At 34.7% G+C, this 22,673-nt stretch overlaps 8 protein-coding genes across 8 annotated transcripts in view; 4 read left to right on the plus strand and 4 right to left on the minus strand.

Moving 5' to 3' along the window:
- NAEGRDRAFT_61792 (uncharacterized protein) overlaps window positions 1-4,057 on the minus strand; it is a gene marked incomplete at both ends in the record, with an annotated part of 9,073 nt that extends 5,016 nt beyond the window's left edge. Inside the window, one exon of the mRNA XM_002682778.1 lies at window positions 10-4,057. Coding sequence (XP_002682824.1) covers window positions 10-4,057 — 4,048 coding nt within the window. The remainder of the gene's footprint in view (window positions 1-9) is intronic.
- A 205-nt stretch (window positions 4,058-4,262) lies between these two features.
- NAEGRDRAFT_77883 (uncharacterized protein) lies at window positions 4,263-8,397 on the minus strand (the record flags this gene model as incomplete). The annotated part of the gene is made up of 1 exon (XM_002682779.1): window positions 4,263-8,397. One exon carries the CDS (start codon window positions 8,395-8,397, stop codon window positions 4,282-4,284), a length of 4,116 nt encoding a protein of 1,371 aa, XP_002682825.1. The 3' UTR covers window positions 4,263-4,281.
- A 1,201-nt stretch (window positions 8,398-9,598) lies between these two features.
- On the plus strand, window positions 9,599-10,733 carry NAEGRDRAFT_77884 (transcription initiation factor IIE beta subunit). Its single transcript, XM_002682572.1, has one exon. It carries the CDS (start codon window positions 9,601-9,603, stop codon window positions 10,729-10,731), a length of 1,131 nt encoding a protein of 376 aa, XP_002682618.1. The 5' UTR covers window positions 9,599-9,600; the 3' UTR covers window positions 10,732-10,733.
- Window positions 10,734-11,247: 514 nt separating this feature from the next.
- Window positions 11,248-13,394, plus strand: NAEGRDRAFT_29544 (uncharacterized protein; the record flags this gene model as incomplete). The annotated part of the gene is made up of 2 exons (XM_002682573.1): window positions 11,248-11,482; window positions 11,584-13,394. The coding sequence occupies 2 exons, from the start codon at window positions 11,248-11,250 to the stop codon at window positions 13,392-13,394; spliced, it is 2,046 nt and encodes a 681-aa protein (XP_002682619.1).
- A 232-nt stretch (window positions 13,395-13,626) lies between these two features.
- NAEGRDRAFT_45385 (uncharacterized protein) lies at window positions 13,627-16,131 on the minus strand (the record flags this gene model as incomplete). Its single annotated transcript, XM_002682780.1, has 1 exon — window positions 13,627-16,131. One exon carries the CDS (start codon window positions 16,129-16,131, stop codon window positions 13,627-13,629), a length of 2,505 nt encoding a protein of 834 aa, XP_002682826.1.
- A 275-nt stretch (window positions 16,132-16,406) lies between these two features.
- NAEGRDRAFT_56599 (uncharacterized protein) lies at window positions 16,407-17,936 on the plus strand (the record flags this gene model as incomplete). Its single annotated transcript, XM_002682574.1, has 1 exon — window positions 16,407-17,936. The coding sequence occupies one exon, from the start codon at window positions 16,407-16,409 to the stop codon at window positions 17,913-17,915; it is 1,509 nt and encodes a 502-aa protein (XP_002682620.1). The 3' UTR covers window positions 17,916-17,936.
- An 86-nt stretch (window positions 17,937-18,022) lies between these two features.
- Window positions 18,023-19,402, plus strand: AM36 (uncharacterized protein; the record flags this gene model as incomplete). Its single annotated transcript, XM_002682575.1, has 1 exon — window positions 18,023-19,402. The coding sequence occupies one exon, from the start codon at window positions 18,023-18,025 to the stop codon at window positions 19,400-19,402; it is 1,380 nt and encodes a 459-aa protein (XP_002682621.1).
- A 126-nt stretch (window positions 19,403-19,528) lies between these two features.
- Window positions 19,529-22,543, minus strand: NAEGRDRAFT_61799 (uncharacterized protein; the record flags this gene model as incomplete). The annotated part of the gene is made up of 1 exon (XM_002682781.1): window positions 19,529-22,543. One exon carries the CDS (start codon window positions 22,541-22,543, stop codon window positions 19,529-19,531), a length of 3,015 nt encoding a protein of 1,004 aa, XP_002682827.1.
- Between the last annotated feature and the right edge of the window lie 130 nt (window positions 22,544-22,673).

Here is a 22,673-nt window from a genome sequence, read left to right on the forward strand (position 1 = left end):
ATGGATAACCATTAAGCAAGTCATCAGATCTACCAATGAGAATACTATCAGAATTTGGAATTTGTGAAATGGCTGGATTTTGATATTTTGAATTTCCATCAACAAATAATGACAATCCAGGGTCTGTGAATTGAACAACGAAAGAGGTTGCAGCAAGATTTCTTGGATTTGAGGTTGTTGGATAAGTGTAAATAACAGTTTCCACGCCATTAACAATCAAAATAACATCAGGATATCTGAGAATGACTTTGAGATCACCAACATCCAATAAAACTTGGGTTACAGGACTAGTTGATAAAGGCTTTGCCACAACTGAAACGATAAAACTGTCAGTGAGTGGTGCACTTAAATTCAAGGAAATGAATGAATCATTGGAGAGTAACAAAGTAGAATTGGAAGCTGTTGCACAATTCTTTACCACTGCTTGTCCAATTTTACAATCAGAACCATCTTTGGTGATTGCCCAAATAATTTCTGTATTTGTAACGTTTGATGAAGGAGTGTTAGTGGTTGTGTTTGTAGCAGTTGGGCTTGGAGTGTTGGTTGTTGAAGAAACTACACTTGATACAGTGTTGATAATGCTTGACAATGTTTGATTTGTTACATTATTTGTCAACAATTCAAAGAATGACAATTCACCAATAAATGGATAAGCATGCAGTAAATCGTCAGATCTTCCAATCAAAATATTGTTAGAATTTGGAATTTGTGCAATGGTAGAGTTTTGATATCCCACTTGATTATTCACGAGAACGGATAAACCAGGATCTGTGAATTGAACAATTACTGGCATTGGAGTAATAGAGTTTGGATCAGAAGGAAGAGTATATACTACATATTCCACACCATTAACAATCAAAATAACATATGGGAATCTTACAACAACCTTAAGGTCATTACCGATATCCAACAAAACTTGAGTTACAGGATTTGAAGATAAAGGCTTTACAACAACTGAAACAATAAAGCTATCAGTGAGTGGTTCATCCAAGCTCAAAGAAACAAATGATCCATTAGAAAGCAACAAGGTAGAGTTTGATGAGGTGGTACAATTTTGAACAATTGCCTGTCCAATCTTACAATTATTACCTTCTTTAGTAATAGACCACAAAACATCTGTTGGTTGTGTTGAAGCATCACTTATTGAAGGATGATATTGACTAGCAATAGCAGAAAATATAGCACTCAAATTATTGGAAGCACTTGGCAATACTGAGAATGATAACAAGTCACCACTGAATGGATAAATAGGAGATGAAGGACTTCTTCCCACTAGGATATTACCAACATTTGAGGTGTCGAAAATGTCAGTGTTGTAAACAAGATTGGAACTCAAGAAAACTTTCAAATTTGTTCCATTCACAACCAGTGCAATAGAGAGTAGAGAATCACCATTGGAATGGGATCCAATGAGGATTTTATCATTACTGCTTGTAATCAAATAAATGTTCGGAAGTTGAGTGACAATCATGGTATTGAAAAGTGAGACAACTACTTGTGTAATGTTATTGTAACCAGAATCTGGAAGAACTGTCACTAAAACAGTGTATGAATTAGGCATTAAAGTGACAGAATAATTCAAGAATGAATTATTTGAGAGGTGTACAGTAGCATTGTCAACCATTTGACAATTAACAATCTTGACCTCAGATCCAATAACACAAGAACCATTCAATTTTTCAATAACCCATTCAATTGTCTTGTTGGATGGAAGGGCAATTGGTTCGGTAACACATGACTTGATGGTATATTGAGGTTCTTCTCTTTCAAGTATTAAATCACGAAGATTGAACTGTGAAGGTTGAAGCTCTGGTGCATTAGCTCCATAAAACATCATGTTATACAAGAGATCGGAGGCTTGTTGTTCAATAACTGATTGTTCATCACAGAATTGCATTGGTTCAGTAGAAAATAATTCTGGTTCAGACATCCACCAATCATATTGCTCCTCCTCATCAATAGTCTCAGAGGTAGTTGTGGTAGAGTTTTGCACAGTCACACAATCATGAACATGATATTCAGCAAACAATGTTTCACCAGTTAAAATATCTTGTGTGAGTAAGCTAGTAGTCAATTGGTTAGCATCAACACCCAACATGAGACCATACAATAAATCATCAACTTCCTTTGTTTCTTTGGCTGCTTGGTCACATAAAACATATTGTTGCTCAGTAGCAGCGTCATCAGAAAGAGTCTCAAAAAGATAAACTCCTGAAATGGTCCAATCGAATTGAGGTGAGTCTAAAGTTTCTTCTACACTGGTTGTTGAGGTAGAGTTGGTTGTGTTGTTACCTTGGTTGATTGTGCATTCTTTGAGAATATATTGAATTTGTTCGATACCACTAATTGAGGAAGTATCAACAAGATCAGTGAACAAACTTTGATAGTCAGAATTACCTAATTGCATTCTCAAAAGTGCATCATAGACTTGTTGATTATCCAATGATTCTTGATCACAAAATTCTTTCACCAAACTATCGGTACTATCACCATCATCCTCAAAAAGGAATGGACCGGTAATAAGCCAATTAAATGAATCACCATCATCCTCTTGTGAAGCAACTTCTAATGGAGCAATTTGAGTGGTGTTTGTAACATTACTGACTATTGTTGGAACAGTGCAATCTTTGAGAACATATTCAATCTGTTCTACTGTACTAGTAATTGTGGAAATATCAACAAGTTCTGTAAACATGCTTTGATAGTCAGAATTACCCAATTGCATTCTCAAAAGTGAGTCGGCAAACTGTTGGGCATCCAAAGAAGCTTGATCACAAAATTCCTTCACCAAACCACCACCATTGCTACTACTACTCGTAGCATCATCGGCAGCGTCGAACAGATATGGACCAGTAATAAACCAATCAAATGAATCACCAACTTCTTGTGGGGAGGCAATGTCTAATGTTACAATTGGAGTGGTAGTATTGGTTGAATTGTTGACAATTGGTGTTGGTGGAACAGTACAATCTTTGAGAACATATTGAATTTGTCCAATGCCACTCAAAATTGAAGAAAGGTCAACAAGCTCAGTAAAAGAACCCAAGTCAGAGCCTCCTAGAGCAGTTCTCAACAGTGAATCAGTAAGTTGTTGATCATCCAAAGAAGCCTGATCACAAAACTCTTTCACCTCAAAATCGCCACCACTGCTACTACTACTAGTAGCATCATCAGAGCCAAACAAATATGGTTCAATCAACCAAGCCAAAGAGCCATCATCTTGTTGAGTTGTTGCTGTTTCTGTTGTTGCTGAAACCATACCATCAACGCTAGTGGAAGCATAGCTTGTAGAGTTTGTTGCGTTTGAAGTTACATTAACAATTGGAACAGAACAATCAATAAGGGTATACTCTGGTTCTAAACCACTTATAATATCATCCAAATTAACATAACTCAACAAGTCAGATTCATAGGAGGAAGAGAATAACATTTTAAGGTACATGTCTTCTTGTTGTTGAGCCTCCAAAGAAGCTTGATTACAGAAGGTAGTTGCTGCCTTTTCGAACAAATATCCATCTGCAATCATCCAACTGAAATCACTGGTAGAGGTAGTATCAATGGTGGTTGTACTTAAACTATCAGTGGTAGTAGTACCAGTAGTACTAGTATTAGATGTTGTTGTTGTTGTTACATTTAAAGTAGTAGTATTAGTTGTGATATTGGCAGGAATAGCAACTACTTCACATGCTGAATCCAACTTCAAGTAGTAAAATGATGTAGAGTCTATTAAGGATTGATAATAATCAATATCTGTCTCATCCATTTGATTAACACAAGCCGTTCCATCAGAATTAACACTCATTCCTTCATCATCAAGAGCACTCCCAAGAATTAATTGTGTTAAAAAATCATCACCATCATCAGTGCCAAAAATTGAAGAAAGACTTTGTGCGTTTACCATGTTATTTTCATTAGGGGAGCCTGAAAACATTAATCCAGCTGCCCACATGACAACAAACGTTGTGAAGAGGAGAAGAAGCGATGTTTTCATCGACTTGCTACTTCCTCCACGACGTTGAATACTACTGCTACACGACAATCGAGCTTGATTGTTCATGATGTGATGGTATTCGTGTGTTTTTTTCTTTGCTGAAGAGGCAAGATGTTGCGTGCTGTAAGCATAATCGTAAAACATGTCCTTAATAAGAACAAGGTAATCCTCAATATTTTCCGCATAGTTAATCCAAGATGGAACGTTCCAAATACGCTTGTGTCTAGAGTGTTATCTTGTCAATTAAGGCCTCATCCCTTTGTTTGTGATGATCATCAATTATTATTTGTTTATTCACAACTTGGAGAGGTGGTGTACGAAAGTACATTCATTTCCTTTTGGAATTTAAAGGTTTCTCGCCACTTGACAAATTCATCTTTGAGAATTAGTCTTTGGAAAATATCGAGATTATTCTTGACCACTTCATATTGAATTTCCTTAAATACAGAATATGGCAAGAGACCATCTGGATTGAGTGTTAAATTTGTCATGGCATTGGCAAAATCAGTATAGCATCGAGCAGGCAAGTTGATTGGGTATGGTGATGTTGGTGCAAAATATGTAGCATGTAAATAAGTTACATAGTCCAAGTCCAAGGTTCCAGTTTGTCTCACTTTTTCCAAATCCTCATAGAGATTAAAGTTTTCAATTGAGAATTCGTTATTGGAATAATTTCGGTGAAGCCATCTAAAATTAATATCTGTCAAATATTCTTCCCATTGAGCTTCCAATCTCTCAAAATCATCCAATGGTTGATTATCACCAACACAAGTATCTCTGAGCTTTCTAATGTATGTTGCAATATCAACTATCATAACATTACCACCAACAAGTAACAAGCTACATAAGAAGAAGGCCACAAGACACAATCTATTAACAACCAATGAATTCCAAATGAACAGATCAAGAATGAGTACAATGCAGGTAACGAACATTGCTGCCAACGTGAAAATATCAATTCTGAGATAGAAAGGATCATCAAACAAGAAATAGTGTCTGAAACCCTTGTCCTTGATTGTCCTAATGTTCAGTATCATGTCAACCACAAATACAAGCATTACCACAACACTCAAAAAGCCAAACTGTGAAGCCAACGACAATAGGGATGCATCAAACTGTAAAGACCACTCGAATCTTTTGAATCGTTGAATAACAACACCATAGAGAATTCCATAGTAAACTCCATACCAAATTCCTGCAAGAACCAAGCTCAGTGTAACAGAAACCATGAAGGAAATCTCTGGTCTCGACACAATTCTGTAAAGTTTCATTCTACTTGTGTGAGATTTGTTTTCTCGTTTGATTGGAGAGAACTCTCTCAATTGATACAAGTTTCTCAATAAGAAGAATCTAATAGTCACCACAATATAGCTCGAACACAACAGTGAAATGCAATAGTCTGGAACTGGTATCAGCGCAAATAAGGACATGCCAACATTCTTGAATACACTCATCAAGATTGGTTCTAAAAAGAATAGACAAGTGAATATAATGCACATTGGAGCAATAAAAGGAACAAACAATCTTCTTCTCATTGCCTTATTATTATCAATCATGATACTGTAATTTACAACAAGTCCAATATAGAAAACCAAACATAAAATAATGACAAGGAATAACATGGCATCCTTATAGGTGAGATCCCAGTATTTGGTTGGATTGTTATAGTGGAAAACACCCAAGTATTGATTATAAGAGCTGTAGCAGCTTGGACGAGCAATATCTTGGTAAACCAGCTCGGAAACTGAAATATTTCTATTGTGTTCATTTGTAAATAGCCTAAACATTGTATGATCAAATTCAGTAAGAGGAAGCGATAGAGATGATGCTTGGAAACTACTATATCCCTCACTGAATGTGGTTGAAATACGTGGAATTTCGAAAAGGTAACTATGATAGTCCTTTACAGATATAGTATCAAAAATTGAACAATTAATGGTACCATTAGTCCATAAATTGACAATGGAGAAGGACTCATTGAAGACAGAGTAAATTTCTTTAAAAACAGCAGCCTTGACCTTGTTGAAGGTATCCTCACTCTTGAGAGTTGCAACACGAACCGATCTTGGAATTGTCTTGAGCTTTGTTGGAATATTTGTTGTGAATATTTGTGCATAGTCAGATGTTTTCATATTATCAAGCTCAGATATAGACCTTGGATCTAGGGTTTCATTCCTATCTAAAAAGTAAATATTATTCTTAATTGCCAATAGCATTGTGTCAACTTCTTCTGGTGTTACAAGAATCAAATCACAAGAGCTGTACCAGTTTCTATTGAGGAATGAGTCGTGGCCCATAATAGGTTCATAATTTGTAATACTCAAAGAGTCACTCGTTGAGGTTTTGGTATCAATATACTGATATTCTCTATTGCCATCCTTAAGGGTAATACCAACAACAGATTTAGATGCTCGAATAGTAAGATTTCTGACAGCCTGATCACAACAAGTGCAAATACGTGCAGTTTTCAAAAGTTGGAAGGTAAAGTTTGAAGTTTTAAATTTAGGAACTATTCCAACCAAATTATGATAGTAAAACACAACCACTTGATTACTCATCTTGATAATGTTTGTCGATCCATCAATTTGGTACAAATCAGAATTGTCATTAATAAATTCATTCATACTGGTTGTATTGAGCAAGTTGACATTTCCAATTTCAAATGTGGATTCATCGAAAGAACCAGTCTGATCATACAGAGGAACTAGTTTGGAAAAATCTCTTAAAATTGTATTGGATTGGAAAAGATTTTTGTAGGAAGAAACATAGAGGCCTACATTAACATCAACTCTAGAGGTTTGTGTTCCTTCTTGAACACTTCTTTTCTGTTGGGCAACATGTCTGGTATTCTGTGAAGAAAGGTTATTAATGATGGTTGAAGGAGCTCTTGCATCGATACCATTGTTAACTTGCTTTTCATACATGCAACTCAGATAAGCATTCAATGGAATTGAGCATTTACCATTCAGTGGGGAGAAGATTGACGATTTGGTGTCAATAATAGGAATAGGCTTATTTTGAACTGGTTGGAGTGGGTGTGAATAATAGATTGAGGACAACATGCCATAATTCATCGAACAAATAGACAAATCCATCAATTTGCTCATACAGAAATCAATACAGACCCTTCTCTGTTCACTACTACATGCACAATATGAATACTTTGGGCATGGGAAAATGTCATAATCGACAGTGTCTCCACAAGTAATTTCAGATGGTAAATCAGTACAAGTGCCTGAGGTTGTATTACAATAGCTCGAGTAGCAATCAGTGTTGTCTACACATGATTCGCCATTATAGTTACCAAATAATCTCAAACATTTTGAGTTTTCACATCTGACTGGTTGATTTCCAGGCCACTTTCCAGTGTCAAGATTTTGCTTTAGTGAAATACCACTACTTTCCAGACCTCCTATACAATCTGTATAAATAGAGCAATTGCTAGTGGTATAATTCTTACAGATCAGAATTGTATTAGAGTATTCAACTGGGACAGGATTCAAATCGTCACTACATTTGCCAAAGATTGGTTTAGAATTAGGATTATAATAATCTGGGAATGAGAAACTTGGCAGACAAACACCATTACAAGTAGAAGCAGCTGGGCATTTCTTGTAGACTGTAATAGGATTACCCTCTTCATCCTCAATGTTGGCAAGTCCACAACTTTCATACAGGACAACATCAACTCTTCTCAAACATTTCTTTGTTGCAGCTAGGACAGATGGTAGATGGCAATAACTTGAACTATCACAATTATCATAACTATTGGTAGTATAATTAACCAATGCCTTATCAAGTAAACTTTCAAAATCTGAATCTGGAGCGAATGGACAAGTGCTTCCTTCAGGAAGAACAGGATTTTCCTGTAAATAGCTACACTTTCCAGCATGACAATTCACAAAAGGATTAGTGACATGTCCATAACAATTCATACGATCAGTACAAGTGTCATTAATCATTCTTGTTTGAACATAGGTACACTTGAGAGTAGTTGGAGAGCAAGCCAAGTAAGGCAGTACACAATTTGTTTCATCAGCCCATGGTTGGGATGGATCATAGAAAGGATCACCATAAGGAATTACACAACTCTTCGTATCAACAGTTTCTAACAAGAATTCGTCCAATGGCTTACAAGAGAAAGCTCCACTAATCGAATCTGTCATTCTAACATAACCAAACGGACACATGTTACCAAAGAGATAGAAATCATTGTACACATTTGTTGATATGTTTACATTATAGAAGGGAATGATGGAAGTTGTGGCCACTGAACAAACATCTAATTGTGCAAGAGTAGTACCTGAATTGCAAATGATGAATAGTAATATAAATAATACCACTAAAAGAAGAGCACGATGATTACTCTTCAATGATGATGAAGAAGAAGATGATGAAACATCCATTTTCATGAACGCGCGATAATTATGTTGCTGGTCAATTAATCGCTTTCAATATTGGTTCCAATAAACAATATTATCAGAGAAGAGATGAATGTGTGTACGTTTTTTAATTGTGCAGAAATCTCTAGAAACGAATCAACACCAAATTTTTATGGAGCAAAGGAAAAACACTTGATGCACTTCTCGGTTTTTATAATTGTGTCTCTTCGTAAAACCAGCAAGGAAACTTTGGTTGTGATTTTTTTTAGTGGTGAGGCAAGTGCATCAAGATTATGAAAGGTTTAGTGGAGATTATGAAAGGGTTTCGAAAAAGACCTCTGTCATGTTGGGTTAAATTATAAATGACAGAAAATGATAAAGTGTTGTAATGAAGTTGAGTTATTGTGTTTAAATAGTTGGAAAATGTGTGAAAACGGAATAATCCCGGTTTATGACATTATTACACACTACTAGCCTTTTTGGAATGATGCCTAAAAATTGTTGAAAATGGACAAAACGTGTGTGTTAATATTTTACGAAACTAAACGAATCACTGTACTACAGTATGTTTTGCCAAAATCCATTCAACGACATTTGAAATATTCAGTTAAGCCTTGAAAAATATGAACAAATTCAATTATTAATTAAAGATAATACTAAATAACTGTTTACAGTGGAAAGAAGGATATAAAAGCAATCTAGAAGATTTTTTACAACCAAAAAGGCTCGGTAAAAGATGGAACATTTGATATTCAATAAAGAAAAGAATGGTCGCCCATTTGTTTGATTTTAGTACCTTTTTTCTATTAATGTGTGTAGATGAGGTGTTCGACACAAAAAGCTAAATCCTTAATACCATTACAAAATTTCATGGATTCAGGAATATATTTGAAACAAATGAAAAGTGAAGACAAGATCTTTGAACTAGTTGATGGTTTATTTCCAGATCTCCAACAATTTTGTATCAATAACCTCTTCATCCAATTCCAGCCAAAATAAAAGATAAATAAAAGGAGAAGATCAATATTTGGGTCCTTTTTCTTTTGATTCAAATTTTCGTTCAGGTAAAAGAGAAACTGAACGAATTTACGCTCTGATTTGATTGTTCCCAATAATAATTGAACTTTATCCTTTAATCAATCATAGTTTATCATCACTTTTATCACCTCATCTTCTTCTTTTTAGATAATGGCTTATCTATTTTTAAAATACAAAATCAAAAAAAAAATGTCAAGTGCACTGGAAAAGAAACAACTCGAAATTTTGGACCGACAAGAGAAAATCAAGAAGGAAGCACAACAAAAACAATCATCGGAAAAAACAGAGGAACCCGAGAAAAAAAAGAAGAGAAAATCATCAAAAAGTGGAGAGGAGAAGGAAAAGAAGAAGAAGAAAAAATCAAAATCAAAGGATGAAGCTGGTGGTCCGAAACATGCCCAATTTTACTCGGCAGGAACTTATGAAGAGGAGGCAGAGAGTGCCGCTGTTCAAACACCTGTAGCTGCCTCTTCCGAGACAACAGAGGCCACTCCTACATTGACTAAACAAGAAAAGGCACAAAAAAAGGCCACGAAGGAACATACACTTGGGTTGATTACTTTTAAAATTATTGAATTTTTGCAGGAAGACACTTCTAAAAAGTATACATTTCAACAAATTTTGGAAGCCATTGATCATAGCAGTTGTACCAATGAAGTTGACGAGGAGGAGGAAAAGGAAAAAACTGGAGTTAAATTTGAGGATTCACTTGCTGCTCATCTTGACGATCGGATAAAGAAGGCCATCTATCTGAAATTAATGCAAAATCACAAGGTGGATTATCAAGGACCAACCACAAAGAATATCGATGAAAATGCTACCTTTTGCTTTAAGGCTATCCATCAGTCTATCAAGGAAAAAAAACACGTATTGGAATTATTGCAAAATCCAGAGTTTGTAATTAGTGGAATTCCTGTATCTGAATTGGCTGAAAGTTACAAGGGTGTATTAAATGATATTGAAGAGCTCAAGAAGGAAAAGGCTGTCATTTCCATACCCAACCAAGATAAGAAGTGTGACATTTTGTACTTTAATGATGTGAGTGTAGATATGCCAATAGTTGATGTTAAACTGAGAGATTTGTGGAGGGGAACAAGAGAGAGACGTATTCCTGCATCAGATTTACCATCCCTCCTACAAAAAGTTGGTCTTCCCGCTATACAAACTGTTGAATGGCCAGAAGATGAACACAGAAAGAAGAAGGAAGCTGAAAGAGAAGAAAATGCAAAGAATACCAAGACTAAACGTACTCGTAAGATGAATGTCAAGAAGATGACCAATAAGCACTTGGCTGAAGAATTTGTTGCTCACCAAAAGTAAATTTTTCATCCTTCCAGAGAGAGTAGAAATAAGTGTTGATGTTTTCATGAAATAATAAGGTTGTGAAATAAAGCCAATCGAATGAATACTATAAATTTCCATCATCTCAACATTAAAGGGTGAGAAATTAAGTTATTGATGTGTGCATCAATCGATAATTATATTCGAAATACTATAATTAAATTGTGAAATAAACAACAACCCAAACGAACGAATACAAAATCATCATACCGAGCTGTTCATTTGTTGATTGAAGCAAACGTGATCATCTTTTAAAAATAAACTTATTAAATCTATCGAAGCCTTTGGCGTTGTTGTATTCTTCTTGCAAGCCATCACGGAAGAGCAATCGTGTTTACAAAAAAACTTCCGATAGGAAATAAAACACACAGTCAAATCGTTCCGAGACTAGCCTTCACAACAACAGCGAAAAAAAAAATAACAAGAAACCCCTCGCTATACAACAACAAGATGTCTACCGAAACATTCAAGTTCCAAGCTGAGATTAATCAATTGATGAGTTTGATCATCAATACCTTCTACAGCAATAAGGAAATCTTCTTGAGAGAATTGATATCCAATGCTTCTGATGCTTTGGATAAGCTTCGTCACATCAGTTTGACTGAACCATCAGTCTTGGACACTGAAAGGGAATTGTGTATTCGTATCATCCCTGATAAGGTTAACAAGACTTTAACCCTCATTGATACAGGAGTTGCGATGACTAAGGCCGATTTAATTAATTGTTTAGGTTGGTGTTTTTACATTATTTCTTGATTTCTTAACAAATTATTATTATATAACGTGTATTTTACATTATTTCTGAAATTTATTAACAAATTATTATTACAGGTACTATTGCTAGATCTGGAACAAAGCAATTTATGGAAATGCTCCAAGCTGGTGCTGATGTTTCCTTGATTGGTCAATTCGGTGTTGGTTTCTACTCTGCTTACTTGGTTGCCGATAGAGTTGTTGTCACCACTAAACATAATGATGACGAACAATACATCTGGGAATCTGCTGCTGGTGGTAGCTTTACCATTACTTTGGATGAAACTGGCGAAAGATTGACTCGTGGTACTAAGATTGTTTTGCACATGAAGGAAGATCAATTGGAATATTTGGAAGAAAGAAAGTTGAAGGATTTGGTCAAGAAACACTCTGAATTCATCGGATATCCAATTTCTTTGTATGTTGAAAAGACTGAAGAAAAGGAAGTTGAAGAAGATGAAGAAAAGAAGGACGAAGAAAAGACTGACGAACCAAAGATTGAAGAAGTTGATGAAGATAAGGAAAAAAAGACCAAGAAGGTTAAGGAAGTTACTCACGAATGGGAATTGTTGAACAAGACCAAGCCATTGTGGACTCGTGACGCCAAGACTGTCACCAAGGAAGAATATGCTTCATTCTACAAGGCCTTGACCAATGACTGGGAAGAACATTTGGCTGTCAAGCACTTCTCTGTTGAAGGTAACTTTGAATTCAAGGCTATCCTCTTTGCTCCAAAGAGAGCTCCATTCGATTTGTTCGAACCAAAGAAGAAGCTTAACAATATCAAATTATACGTTAGAAGAGTCTTTATCATGGACAATTGTGAAGAATTAATTCCAGAATACTTGAACTTTATCAAGGGTATTGTTGATTCTGAAGATTTGCCATTGAACATTTCCAGAGAACATTTGCAACAAAACAAGATCATGAAGGTTATTAGAAAGAATTTGGTCAAGAAGTGTATTGAAATGTTCTCTGAAATTTCTGAAAATAAGGAAGATTGGAAGTCATTCTATGAAGCCTTTGGAAAGAACTTAAAGTTGGGTATTCACGAAGATTCTCAAAACAGACAAAAGTTGGCTGAATTGTTGAGATTCTCCTCATCCACTAGTGGTGAAGATTGGACTTCATTCAAGGAATATGTTGAACGTATGAAGGAAGGTCAAGAAGACATTTACTACATTACTGGTGAAAGCAAGAAGGCTGTTGCCAACTCTCCATTCATTGAAAAGTGTGCCAAGAAGGGTATTGAAGTCTTGTACTTGACTGACCCAATTGATGAATACATGGTCCAACAATTGAAGGAATTCGATGGTAAAAAGTTGGTTTGTGTTACCAAGGAAGGTTTAAAGTTGCCAGAAACTGAAGAAGAAAAGAAGAAGAAGGAAGAATTGAAGGCCTCATTCGAAGCTTTGTGCAAGTTGATGAAGGACATTTTGGGTGATAAGGTTGAAAAGGTTGTCGTTTCTGACAGACTTGGTGATTCTCCATGTTGTTTGGTTACTGGTGAATATGGTTGGTCATCAAACATGGAACGTATCATGAAGGCTCAAGCTTTGAAGGATAACTCAATGGCTGCTTACATGGTTTCCAAGAAGACTATGGAAATTAACCCAGAAAACTCAATTGTCAATGAATTGAGAAAGAAGGCTGAAGCTAACAAGGCTGACAAGACTTTGAGAGATTTGGTCTGGTTGTTGTTCGACATTTCATTGTTGACTTCTGGTTTCTCATTGGAAGAACCATCAACCTTTGCTGGTAGAATCCACAGAATGATCAAGCTTGGTTTGAGCATTGATGAAGATGAAATCGTCACTGATGCTGAAGTCAAGAAGGAAGAAGTTGCTGAAGAACCAGCTGCTGAATCCTTGATGGAAGATGTCGATTAAGAAGATTATTTCTTGAAATAAACCAATTTTGTAAAGCTTTAAAAAAAATAGAAAAAGTTGATTTTAAACTGTGAAAAGATAATTTAATTGAAATCGATGTACAACCCATAGTCCAATCATCTCCATTCATTTCCTTCCATACACTGAATCATGTATTGAGAATAAAAGAATTGAGGAATTGGAAAAGTTTAACATCTCAGGGAACTTGATTTGGTGAAACAAGAGGAATAAATTACTTTATTAGAGACAAAAACTCATTGAGAGTTACAGGTTTCCAAACATTATTGATTTTGGCGTGCAGACATTCATTTTCAATATAGGTCGAAATTCCACCAAAATTATAGAGTTGTTTGCCATCCAAATATTGACCAACTTTGATTTGGAAAGGAAGATCGTGTTCTTCTGCAAAATCAGAGATGAGTTCTTTGAATGTTTTTGATGTTGGTTTCTTAGTGGCTGAAGGAGTGGTAGTCTTTTGCTTCAAATTGGAAGCTGCTTGTTTGTTTTCAATTTCAATCGATGGAAGAGGTAACTTTTGAGCTGGAGTAATTGGAGTATTTGACATGGACTGATAGATCATATCCAATCCTCTCTTGAAACATAATTGAATGATTTGATCCTCTTCAAAATATCTATCAAATTCATCTTTCCATCTCTGGTACCACTTGTCAACTTGGGTTGGAATACAGTCAGGATCACAAAGCCACGAATACAAGACTTTCCACCATCTATTGAAGAATTGTGATTCAAATATTGCAACTATAAACTCTGGTATCAGATTATTCCAATGAATGATATTTGATAAATGTTCCCTAGTTTCTGTTGAAATAGAGTCTGTCGTGACAATTACAGATATTTTCTTTACAGCTTCCACTATTGTTGGAGTAATAGTTTTGACTAGGAATTTGTAATAGTCATTGAAAACATCTTTCCAAGGTTCCAATGCCTGGTAGGCTGATTGATCATCAATATTATTCCAATTTCTTAATAATTGTGTATCTAACTTGTTCTTAATCAAATTAAATATACCATACGTTTCGAATTGTTTGATTGGTATGTAAATAAACCAAGGTTGAATCCATGAGTGAACGGGAATGTTATCTGTTTTAGGGTTCCATTCACCTTGCACGCATGACTTTAGTCGAGGTATCAGTAATCTCTCTGTTAGGTATATTTTCATAGCTTCTGTACAAACTTTGTCAGCAAATGTTTCAAAAAAGTTTAATCCCTTATCGCACTCATCAATAGGATTCCATTTTGAAAAGGATTTCCTTATGGATGGTATTAACAAGTCTTGGAGTAGCTTTTCATAATCTTCCTCATTTGTTAGTCCTTGTCTTTTCTTTTTCAAAATATTTCTCCATGGAAGAAGGATATTTACATATTTTTCAGGATCTTGCATACTTAGAGGATTCCACTCTTTGAAAATCTCTGAAAGAATTGGTCTAATGAGAGAGAGTCCATAATTTGAAAAGTTAAACTCTTCGAAAATTTCACTGTGCAATTGTTTGAGTTGTGTGAAAACCTGAAGAATTCCTGAGAGTGAAATTTTAGATTCATGGAATTTTTGGTTGCAAGCCGAAAGAATTGAAAAGACCTTTTGAAATTCATCAATTTTCTTCTTCTCCATCTTTGCTTTCTCTTCATATTGTTGCCTCTGTTTATCCAATCTATCAAAATTCTCCTTTTCTCTTTGAATTTTTTCATGAACATCCCTGATTGACGATTCGGTTTGTCTTATGATTTCCTTTACATTGTATTGAAGTTCTGGAATGGTATTGGATACCTTTTCTTTCTGTATGTCAGATAATTTAGACACTACCCTAGCTGTTGGACCAGTCATGTCAATTATTTCCATTGACTTGTTGGCTTGAGATGTTACAGGTGTTTCTTTGAGAAGTTGTTCGATGGATTTAAACTTGGGTTTTTGATTCTTCTTTTTCTTCTTTTTCCACTCATTTCTTCTTGGCCTATCATCTATTGTTTCTTCATTTTGCTTTTCAGATTCCTCTTCCTTTACATTTGTTTTTTGAACATGTTCATCGCTAATGATGACAGCTTGATTCCTAGATGTTTGTACAACCTTGATAGGATTGATAATACCGCTATTCGTAGGACCCAATCCTTTATCCTCTTTCCAACCCATTTTATACATCATTCTCAATACATTTGAACCAACTTTTCCTCCAATGAATGAACCAAAATCCTCATCCTTTTTAACTGTTGGTTTTTCCTTGACTTTTGTTGATTCAATTTCCTTTTCTACAGTTTCCTGTTGTACTTTCTTTTTGGCTTGTAAAATTACAAATTTTGGTTGTTCCACTTTAGGTTGTTCAGGAGTCATTCCCATAGTTTGATCAATTAATTGTTCATCCTCTATAATAATTTCCTCCTCATCCTTTTCGTCACTCATTACTGTAACGCTTTGATTATCCTTTTTCGTGATAAAAGAAATTGGTTTAAAAGTTGACAAGCTTGATTGTGTACTTGATGCAAAATTTGGTTCATCCTCTTCATCGTCATCCATCATTCTCCCACCATGACGACGTGATTTATCAAATAATTCATCATAATAATTTTCCTCCTCATCTGTATACACTTCCGATTCTTGATGATGTTGCTGCTGCTCATGATCATCAAATTCTTCTCCATCATCTTCCATACGATCCGAATCTTCTTCAACAACCTCTTTCTGAGGAGGAGGTGTAGGTTTTGGAATGTAAAGCTTTGGAGGCATTTTTTTTTGTATTTTTTTAAAATTTATATTTGAAACACACAAATAGAATTCCATTACATTGAACATGCACAATATTGAAAATTATTACAATAATACTGATATATTGAAAATTGATAAATAGAATCTCAAACTTCCCTAGTAACACACCTTAATTCCTCCCACTCCAATGGATTGGAATTTAGGAGATCTCTTTTCTTCCATTTCCCCTCCATTTTCTCTATTTTTACTTTTGCCTCAGCTAAATTCATCATCATCACTTCTTAATAGAAAAAAAAATGTTTCCACCACAGCCTTCCTCTAACAACAACAACCACAACAACACTACTCCCCATCCAACTTCAACAGTGCCGTTGATTGGTGCTACTCCACAGCACCACCATCATATGATGATGACACCAACACCAACAACAACAACAACTAATCAACAACCTGTAACATTATCAGCATTCACTTCTTCTTCTTCCACTCCGCAAATGTACATGTCAACAATAACACCAACTCCACAAATACAACAACCTTCGTTCTATTCACCACTTCCTACAAATCAGCCAATTATTCCTTCTACAATCGCAAATCTACCTCCTATTCCACAACAATTCTTGGATCACTATCGTATGCTTCAAGAGACTCTCAGTCAATTATCGGTATTTGTGCCACAATATAATAATCAAACAAACATTGTTAATACACTACAACAACAAGTTAATGGTCAACAACAAGCGCTCAATAATTTGACAAATGATGTAAAAAAAGAAAAAACTCAATTGGAAAAGTTACAGAAATCTAGTTTTACAAACTTGATTGCCAAGACGTTGGATAAACATGGTCATGAAAAGAAAGTGGAAAAGGAAAATTCTGAATACAAGATTGCACTTGATAGGGAAAATCAAGCTAGAGCTCAACTTCAAAACATTCAAAATCAATTATTGCAAGCTCAAAGTGCTCAATCGTCCCTTTTACAAAAGGTCCAATTATTCGAATCCAAAAAAATTGAACTGAACCAAGTAACTGATCAAATTATTGGTGCCGCTCAACTGCCACTTACTCACATTATTCCAGTAACCCATCAAAATTTAAATGTTCAACAATCTAAAAAGAATCAAATTATGCAATACTTGGCACAATACCGTAATGGATTGATGAATTTACAACAAGCATACTCACTTTTACAAACTTGCTATGAGAGATTATCAGAGGCCAAGAATTTAGCCACTGCCGATTTGTTCATGAGAGGAGGTTATGCAAACATGTACGTTGATTCAATGAAGTATGAAAATCTCAATCGTGCCAACGATGACGCCAAGAGAGCTAAAATGTTCATTGCTGAGGCTGTGAGATTGTGTCCACCTCTTTCAACACAACCACTTTTTGTTGCCAAGGTAACACAAGGTGATTTTGTTTTTGATGTGTTTTTTGATAATTTCATTTCCGATTATATTGTTCACGAAAAGATTAGAAAGAGTAAGGAAGCCATGGCTGAATCAATTCAACACTTGGCAAACACCTTAAATTGGATTCAAACCAGTTGTCTTCCTCAAATTGAAAGAGATATGGCCCAAACAGATCAAATTGTATTGTCACTGACTAGTACTTTGGAAAATGAAAGAAGAAATGTTGTCAATATGGCTCTCGAACAATCAAAATCATTTTCCCAAACACCACAAAATTTCACTCAAGTTGTTCTACCACCTCCTCAAAATCCTTCCACTACCACTTCATCATCAGCACAATATTTTGATCCTAATGTTGTTCAATATTCATCTGCTCCACCTTTGGATCAATAAATAATTTCAATTTCAATACTCAATTTTCAATTTATTACAATTTTAATGAAAAATTAAAAGTTTCTAAAAATACAAATTCTTTGCAAGAAAATAAAATTTAAAAAAAAATGAGTTTATATCATCATCACAAAACACAAACAGTCTACGTCTTGTTACGTACAGTGATGAGAGCATTTTATGATCCGGTCCATGCTGTGGTGATGGATGCTCTATTGCACTATCAAACAAGTCAGTTAGATGAAGTGAAGGAATCCGAATTGGCTAAAAAAGTTAATTTGCAACCAAGTGTTGTTAAGAAGGCCCTGTTAGAATTGTATTCTGATTTATTATTGACAAAGGAAGAGAGGGCTACGGAACGGAAAAAGGGACAGAAAAAGTACCCATCACGATCCGAGACTTATTGGAGAGTGGATTATGAACAATGTATCAATGCTATTCGATACAAGATGTATTTATTATCTTTGGAAGTGAAAAAGAAAGTTCAAGCAGATCCAACCTATACTTGTACAGTTTGTGACGAGGAATATGAAGCTTATGATGTTACTAGATTATTAGATTTTGCAACAGGAACTCTTATATGTCAAACTTGTGGAGGTCAAGTTGACGAATCACGTGAATCATTGGAAAAACATGAAGAAACAATATCTGGAAGTGATTCATTGGAAGTAAGATATAATAATCAATTACAACTTATTATTGAAAAATTGAATGAATGTAAAGCCTATGTTGTACCAAAGGAATACAGATGGAATTACAAACATATTGTCACAAAGGAAGAGGCTGATAGAAAGATTGAAGAACAACGTAAGGCCATCGAGAGAGAGAAATCTATGGGATCACATCGTCCAGTTTCCACAATATCAAGAAATACTCAGTCCAATAACTTGGGTGCTACTGCACACGTTGCCAAGGCCTCTGCCTTATCTTCAAGTAGTTACATTAGTTTGGATCCATCGGCAAATATCAAGATTGACTTTGTGGAAGAACGTGGAATTATTGATGATGACAGTGATGCTCATATTCAAAACAATCCAGTTCAAAAGAAACCTGATAATCCATTCTTCTTGAAACAAACAGTTTCTTCACGTGAATACAATGATTACAATCAAGCAAATGATGTTGAGGATGACGATGACCACATTATTTCATCAAAGGATAGAGAAATCGACACCTCTGTTTATCATGAATTATTGGAAAGAGAAGCTGCTGAAAATGCCAAATCAGAAAAAATGGTTGACGAATTTGAAGCAATTGATGAAGGTGTGATGGATAACATGATCACTGATACAAATGAATTTGAAAGTGTTACCAATTTCGAACAAGATAATGGAATGGATGGTAATAATAATGAGCCAATGATTTTTGTTGCTGGTGTACCTGTACCATATTCTCAGATCACTCCTGAGCATGAAAGTGCCATGACTGAACTAGAATATGAAGAATATGATAGAATTAAGGCCGAACAAGAACAAATATATGACTTTTAATAAATTTGGTAAACTCTTCAAAAATCAAAACAAATGAACATGTTACATTTTCAGTGAATTCGTCTTTTATAAGTTAAGATTGTTGTCACCCAATCATAGTTGATGTAACGAATGTTTTAAATGTAACTAATTAGAGAACTTTCTTAACAAGTTTCTATAAATTTCCTCCTCCTCATCTTCATTCAAAATAGTAGGAGGTTTTGATTTTGCAATTTGATCCAGAATTGAATTGATTTGTATCATGTTACAATTAAATGTAACGAGGCAAGCTTCTATCAATTTGATTGGTAATTGGAAATAATTACTCAAGTTATTTCCATGACAAAGATAAAAGTGAGAGCTGGTTGGGAAAATTTCATTACTCTCAAAAATAGATAGAGCATACAATATTTGGTCAATTGAAATATTGGAATTACGAATAGAAATGTCAGTGTAGAGCATTAAAAATTGGCAAAGTTTGATTTCGACATTTGGATGTTCAATTCCAATCAAATCCATGGCAAGATTGATATCTTTTTGAGAGAAGAAGTACTTTTCGTTGAGATACTCTCTAATTCGTTCTCTATTCTCAAAGTAAATTTCTTCACTGGATGGAAGCTTAACTTTTGGTAATGTAACATTGGACAAAATCTTTCTCTTATTCCACTTTTGTTTTTCATACTCGAAAAGATAGAGACAACGATCTGGGAGACTGGCAACTACCTTTGCATTCTCTGAAATGAATGGTTCAAAATATTGTAACATATCCATAGTTATTTCTATACCACAGAAAATAGATTCATAGTCATCACGTTTAAGAATTGGAATATTACTAAATCTTGGCACAAATAAATTCTTCTTGACATATTCTATCATAGCCATTTGATTCAAATAGTTACAACCATACTTGCTTTTTACAAATTCGTAGAGTTTGGATCTTGAAAAGTCAATTATGTGTTCGTCAATATCGGTACCAGTAACAATACCTTTTTCTCCAACCAAGTAGGAGGCCAAGCATGTAACAAATCCACATCCACTTCCAACATCTAGGAATTTGGTTCCTTCTTTAAGGTCGAGAGCTTCCAACCCTCTAATAACCACAAGTGTTGGGGTAATATTGAAATGAATCGTTTCATCAAAGTTATCTGGTTTTAGGTTACAATCAATCACATATTGGCCATAGTTTGAAATGTTAACAAATTCATTTGGAGAGAAGGCAGATTTTGGAATATTCAAAAGTGCAGACAGTAATTTGTTTGACTTGATTCCAGACCACTTGACAGCCTTTTGTTCCTTCTTTGTTTGAGGATTTTTGTATGTAATCTTGATAGGATTAGCAAGGGTGTTAATAATCTTTTCATTCATTTCCATCAAGTGTGCAGTATTATTATCAGAAGAGTTATTGTCTCCTAAAAGATTCATAGGATTATCAGAGAAGACTTGTTTGTCATTATTCTTAATGAAAACTCTATCAAAGTAATCCACACCAACTCGAATGTTACTTGGCTCTGTGCTTAATTGGCTGAATATGTTATTAAAGTATGATATTTCAGCATTGTGAATATTGAAAGCAAAAGGTTCTCTTCCAAAATTAGCTGAAACTTTCATAAACTTGGAAGCAGTGCTAACAGAAAAGTAAACTGTTGAGAGATTATCCAAACGGTAAGGAGTGAATCCTATAAATTCTCCATTCTTGGTAAAGAATATACTATTCTCGTTCAAAACTCCACAACCAATAACATCTCCACCATTAAATTTTGGTCCAAAAATTCTCTTATTACAATTCTTTACGAGACATCCATCAAATGACGAGTAGGAAATGAATTGTACATTCATCCATTCGTTCAAAAGTGAAATACCAACGGAACATTTGCCAGTTTCCCCTTCGTCTTGCAAAACAACTTCAAAATATTTGAAGGGAGTTCTATCGATTGGAACTGAGCATTTGGCAAATAGAGGTTTTTCAATTGGTAGCATGTGAACAAGGGTGAAATCTTCACAAATCATTTCTTTAAAGTTACACTCCAATGTAGGCAAGATTTGTTGGGAAATGGAAGGTTGGGTTTCCTCTATGTCTTTGCAAACTTGTGATATTATTTCCTCTTGAGAGGAAGCAAGCAAATCAATTTTGATTAATCTCTTTCTTGGAATTCTGACGCCAGGATAGAAGATGGATCCATTTACAATGACGTTATTCATGAGCTTACTATCGTTGCTTGTAATTTGAGAGAAGAGAGGAATATTATTAATCTCAATAACACCATTCATTGAGATTGAAAATGGTCCTTCACTGTATGAGAAGGAATACATGGAATTATTTAAAATGGAAGGTTTGATAATAGATTGAAATGGTATTTTGATTTCCTTGACGGTAGTTGATTGTTTGTTAATTAATTTAAGTATGAGATTTTGATCCATTAATTCTGTCAAGGTTGTTTTTGGTAGATAAATTGTGGTCAAATTGTACCAATTCAGGAATGTATCAAATGTTTGGAATGGTTGAGGTATTTTAGGTACAATGTTAAATGTTTGATCCGGATAGGTGGTATTTAAATCTCTATTCTTTGTTAAATTTTTTTCATTTCTTAATCCATAAACTAAATGATACTGTTGGTTTACTTGATTTGGTAGGATTATATTAATATTCTTCAAATTAATTTCAATATCACTAAATTGTTTCATTTGACAATTAAAGCTAATTTTACCAATTACAGAGCTTCCCGATTTGATAAAATGTTCGTTTTTAAAAGGACCTGTACAAATAGAATATAAATCAATTTTTACAACATCTCCTATTGGTAAATTATTCAAATCAAAACATTGTATAACAAAAACTCTTTTTTCCAATAAATTTAACATTCCTGTTTGGTAGTAAAATTGTTGATTAAATGTTATAAATTCATACTTGTCATTCTTCCTATTAAAAGATGAAATGATGAATTGTTTAAAATTAGCAAAATTCATTCGGAGAGATGAAAGTGTTTGACTATTACTATTATTCAACTCTACACTAAAATCCGATAAAGTTACAAGGAATGTACCATTATTCTCCCTACTCTCACGATCATTTCCATCACATGAAATATTTGGGAGTGAATGATGAATCGGAGGTGGAGGAGGGAAAATCATTGGACTTGCCGATGAAGGAATATTTTGTATCATTCCATGAGATCCTGATGATAAATGTGTTGTTGCATGATGGTGCAGTGGATGATGAGGAGGTGGTGTTCTGAACATTGGAATCATTTTTTTTTGTATTTAAATTTTTACAAAATTGAAGATTAAAGTTACA

This window comes from Naegleria gruberi, assembly GCF_000004985.1.
Source record: "Naegleria gruberi genomic scaffold NAEGRscaffold_2, whole genome shotgun sequence".
Lineage (NCBI taxonomy): Eukaryota > Heterolobosea > Eutetramitea > Acrasida > Naegleriidae > Naegleria > Naegleria gruberi.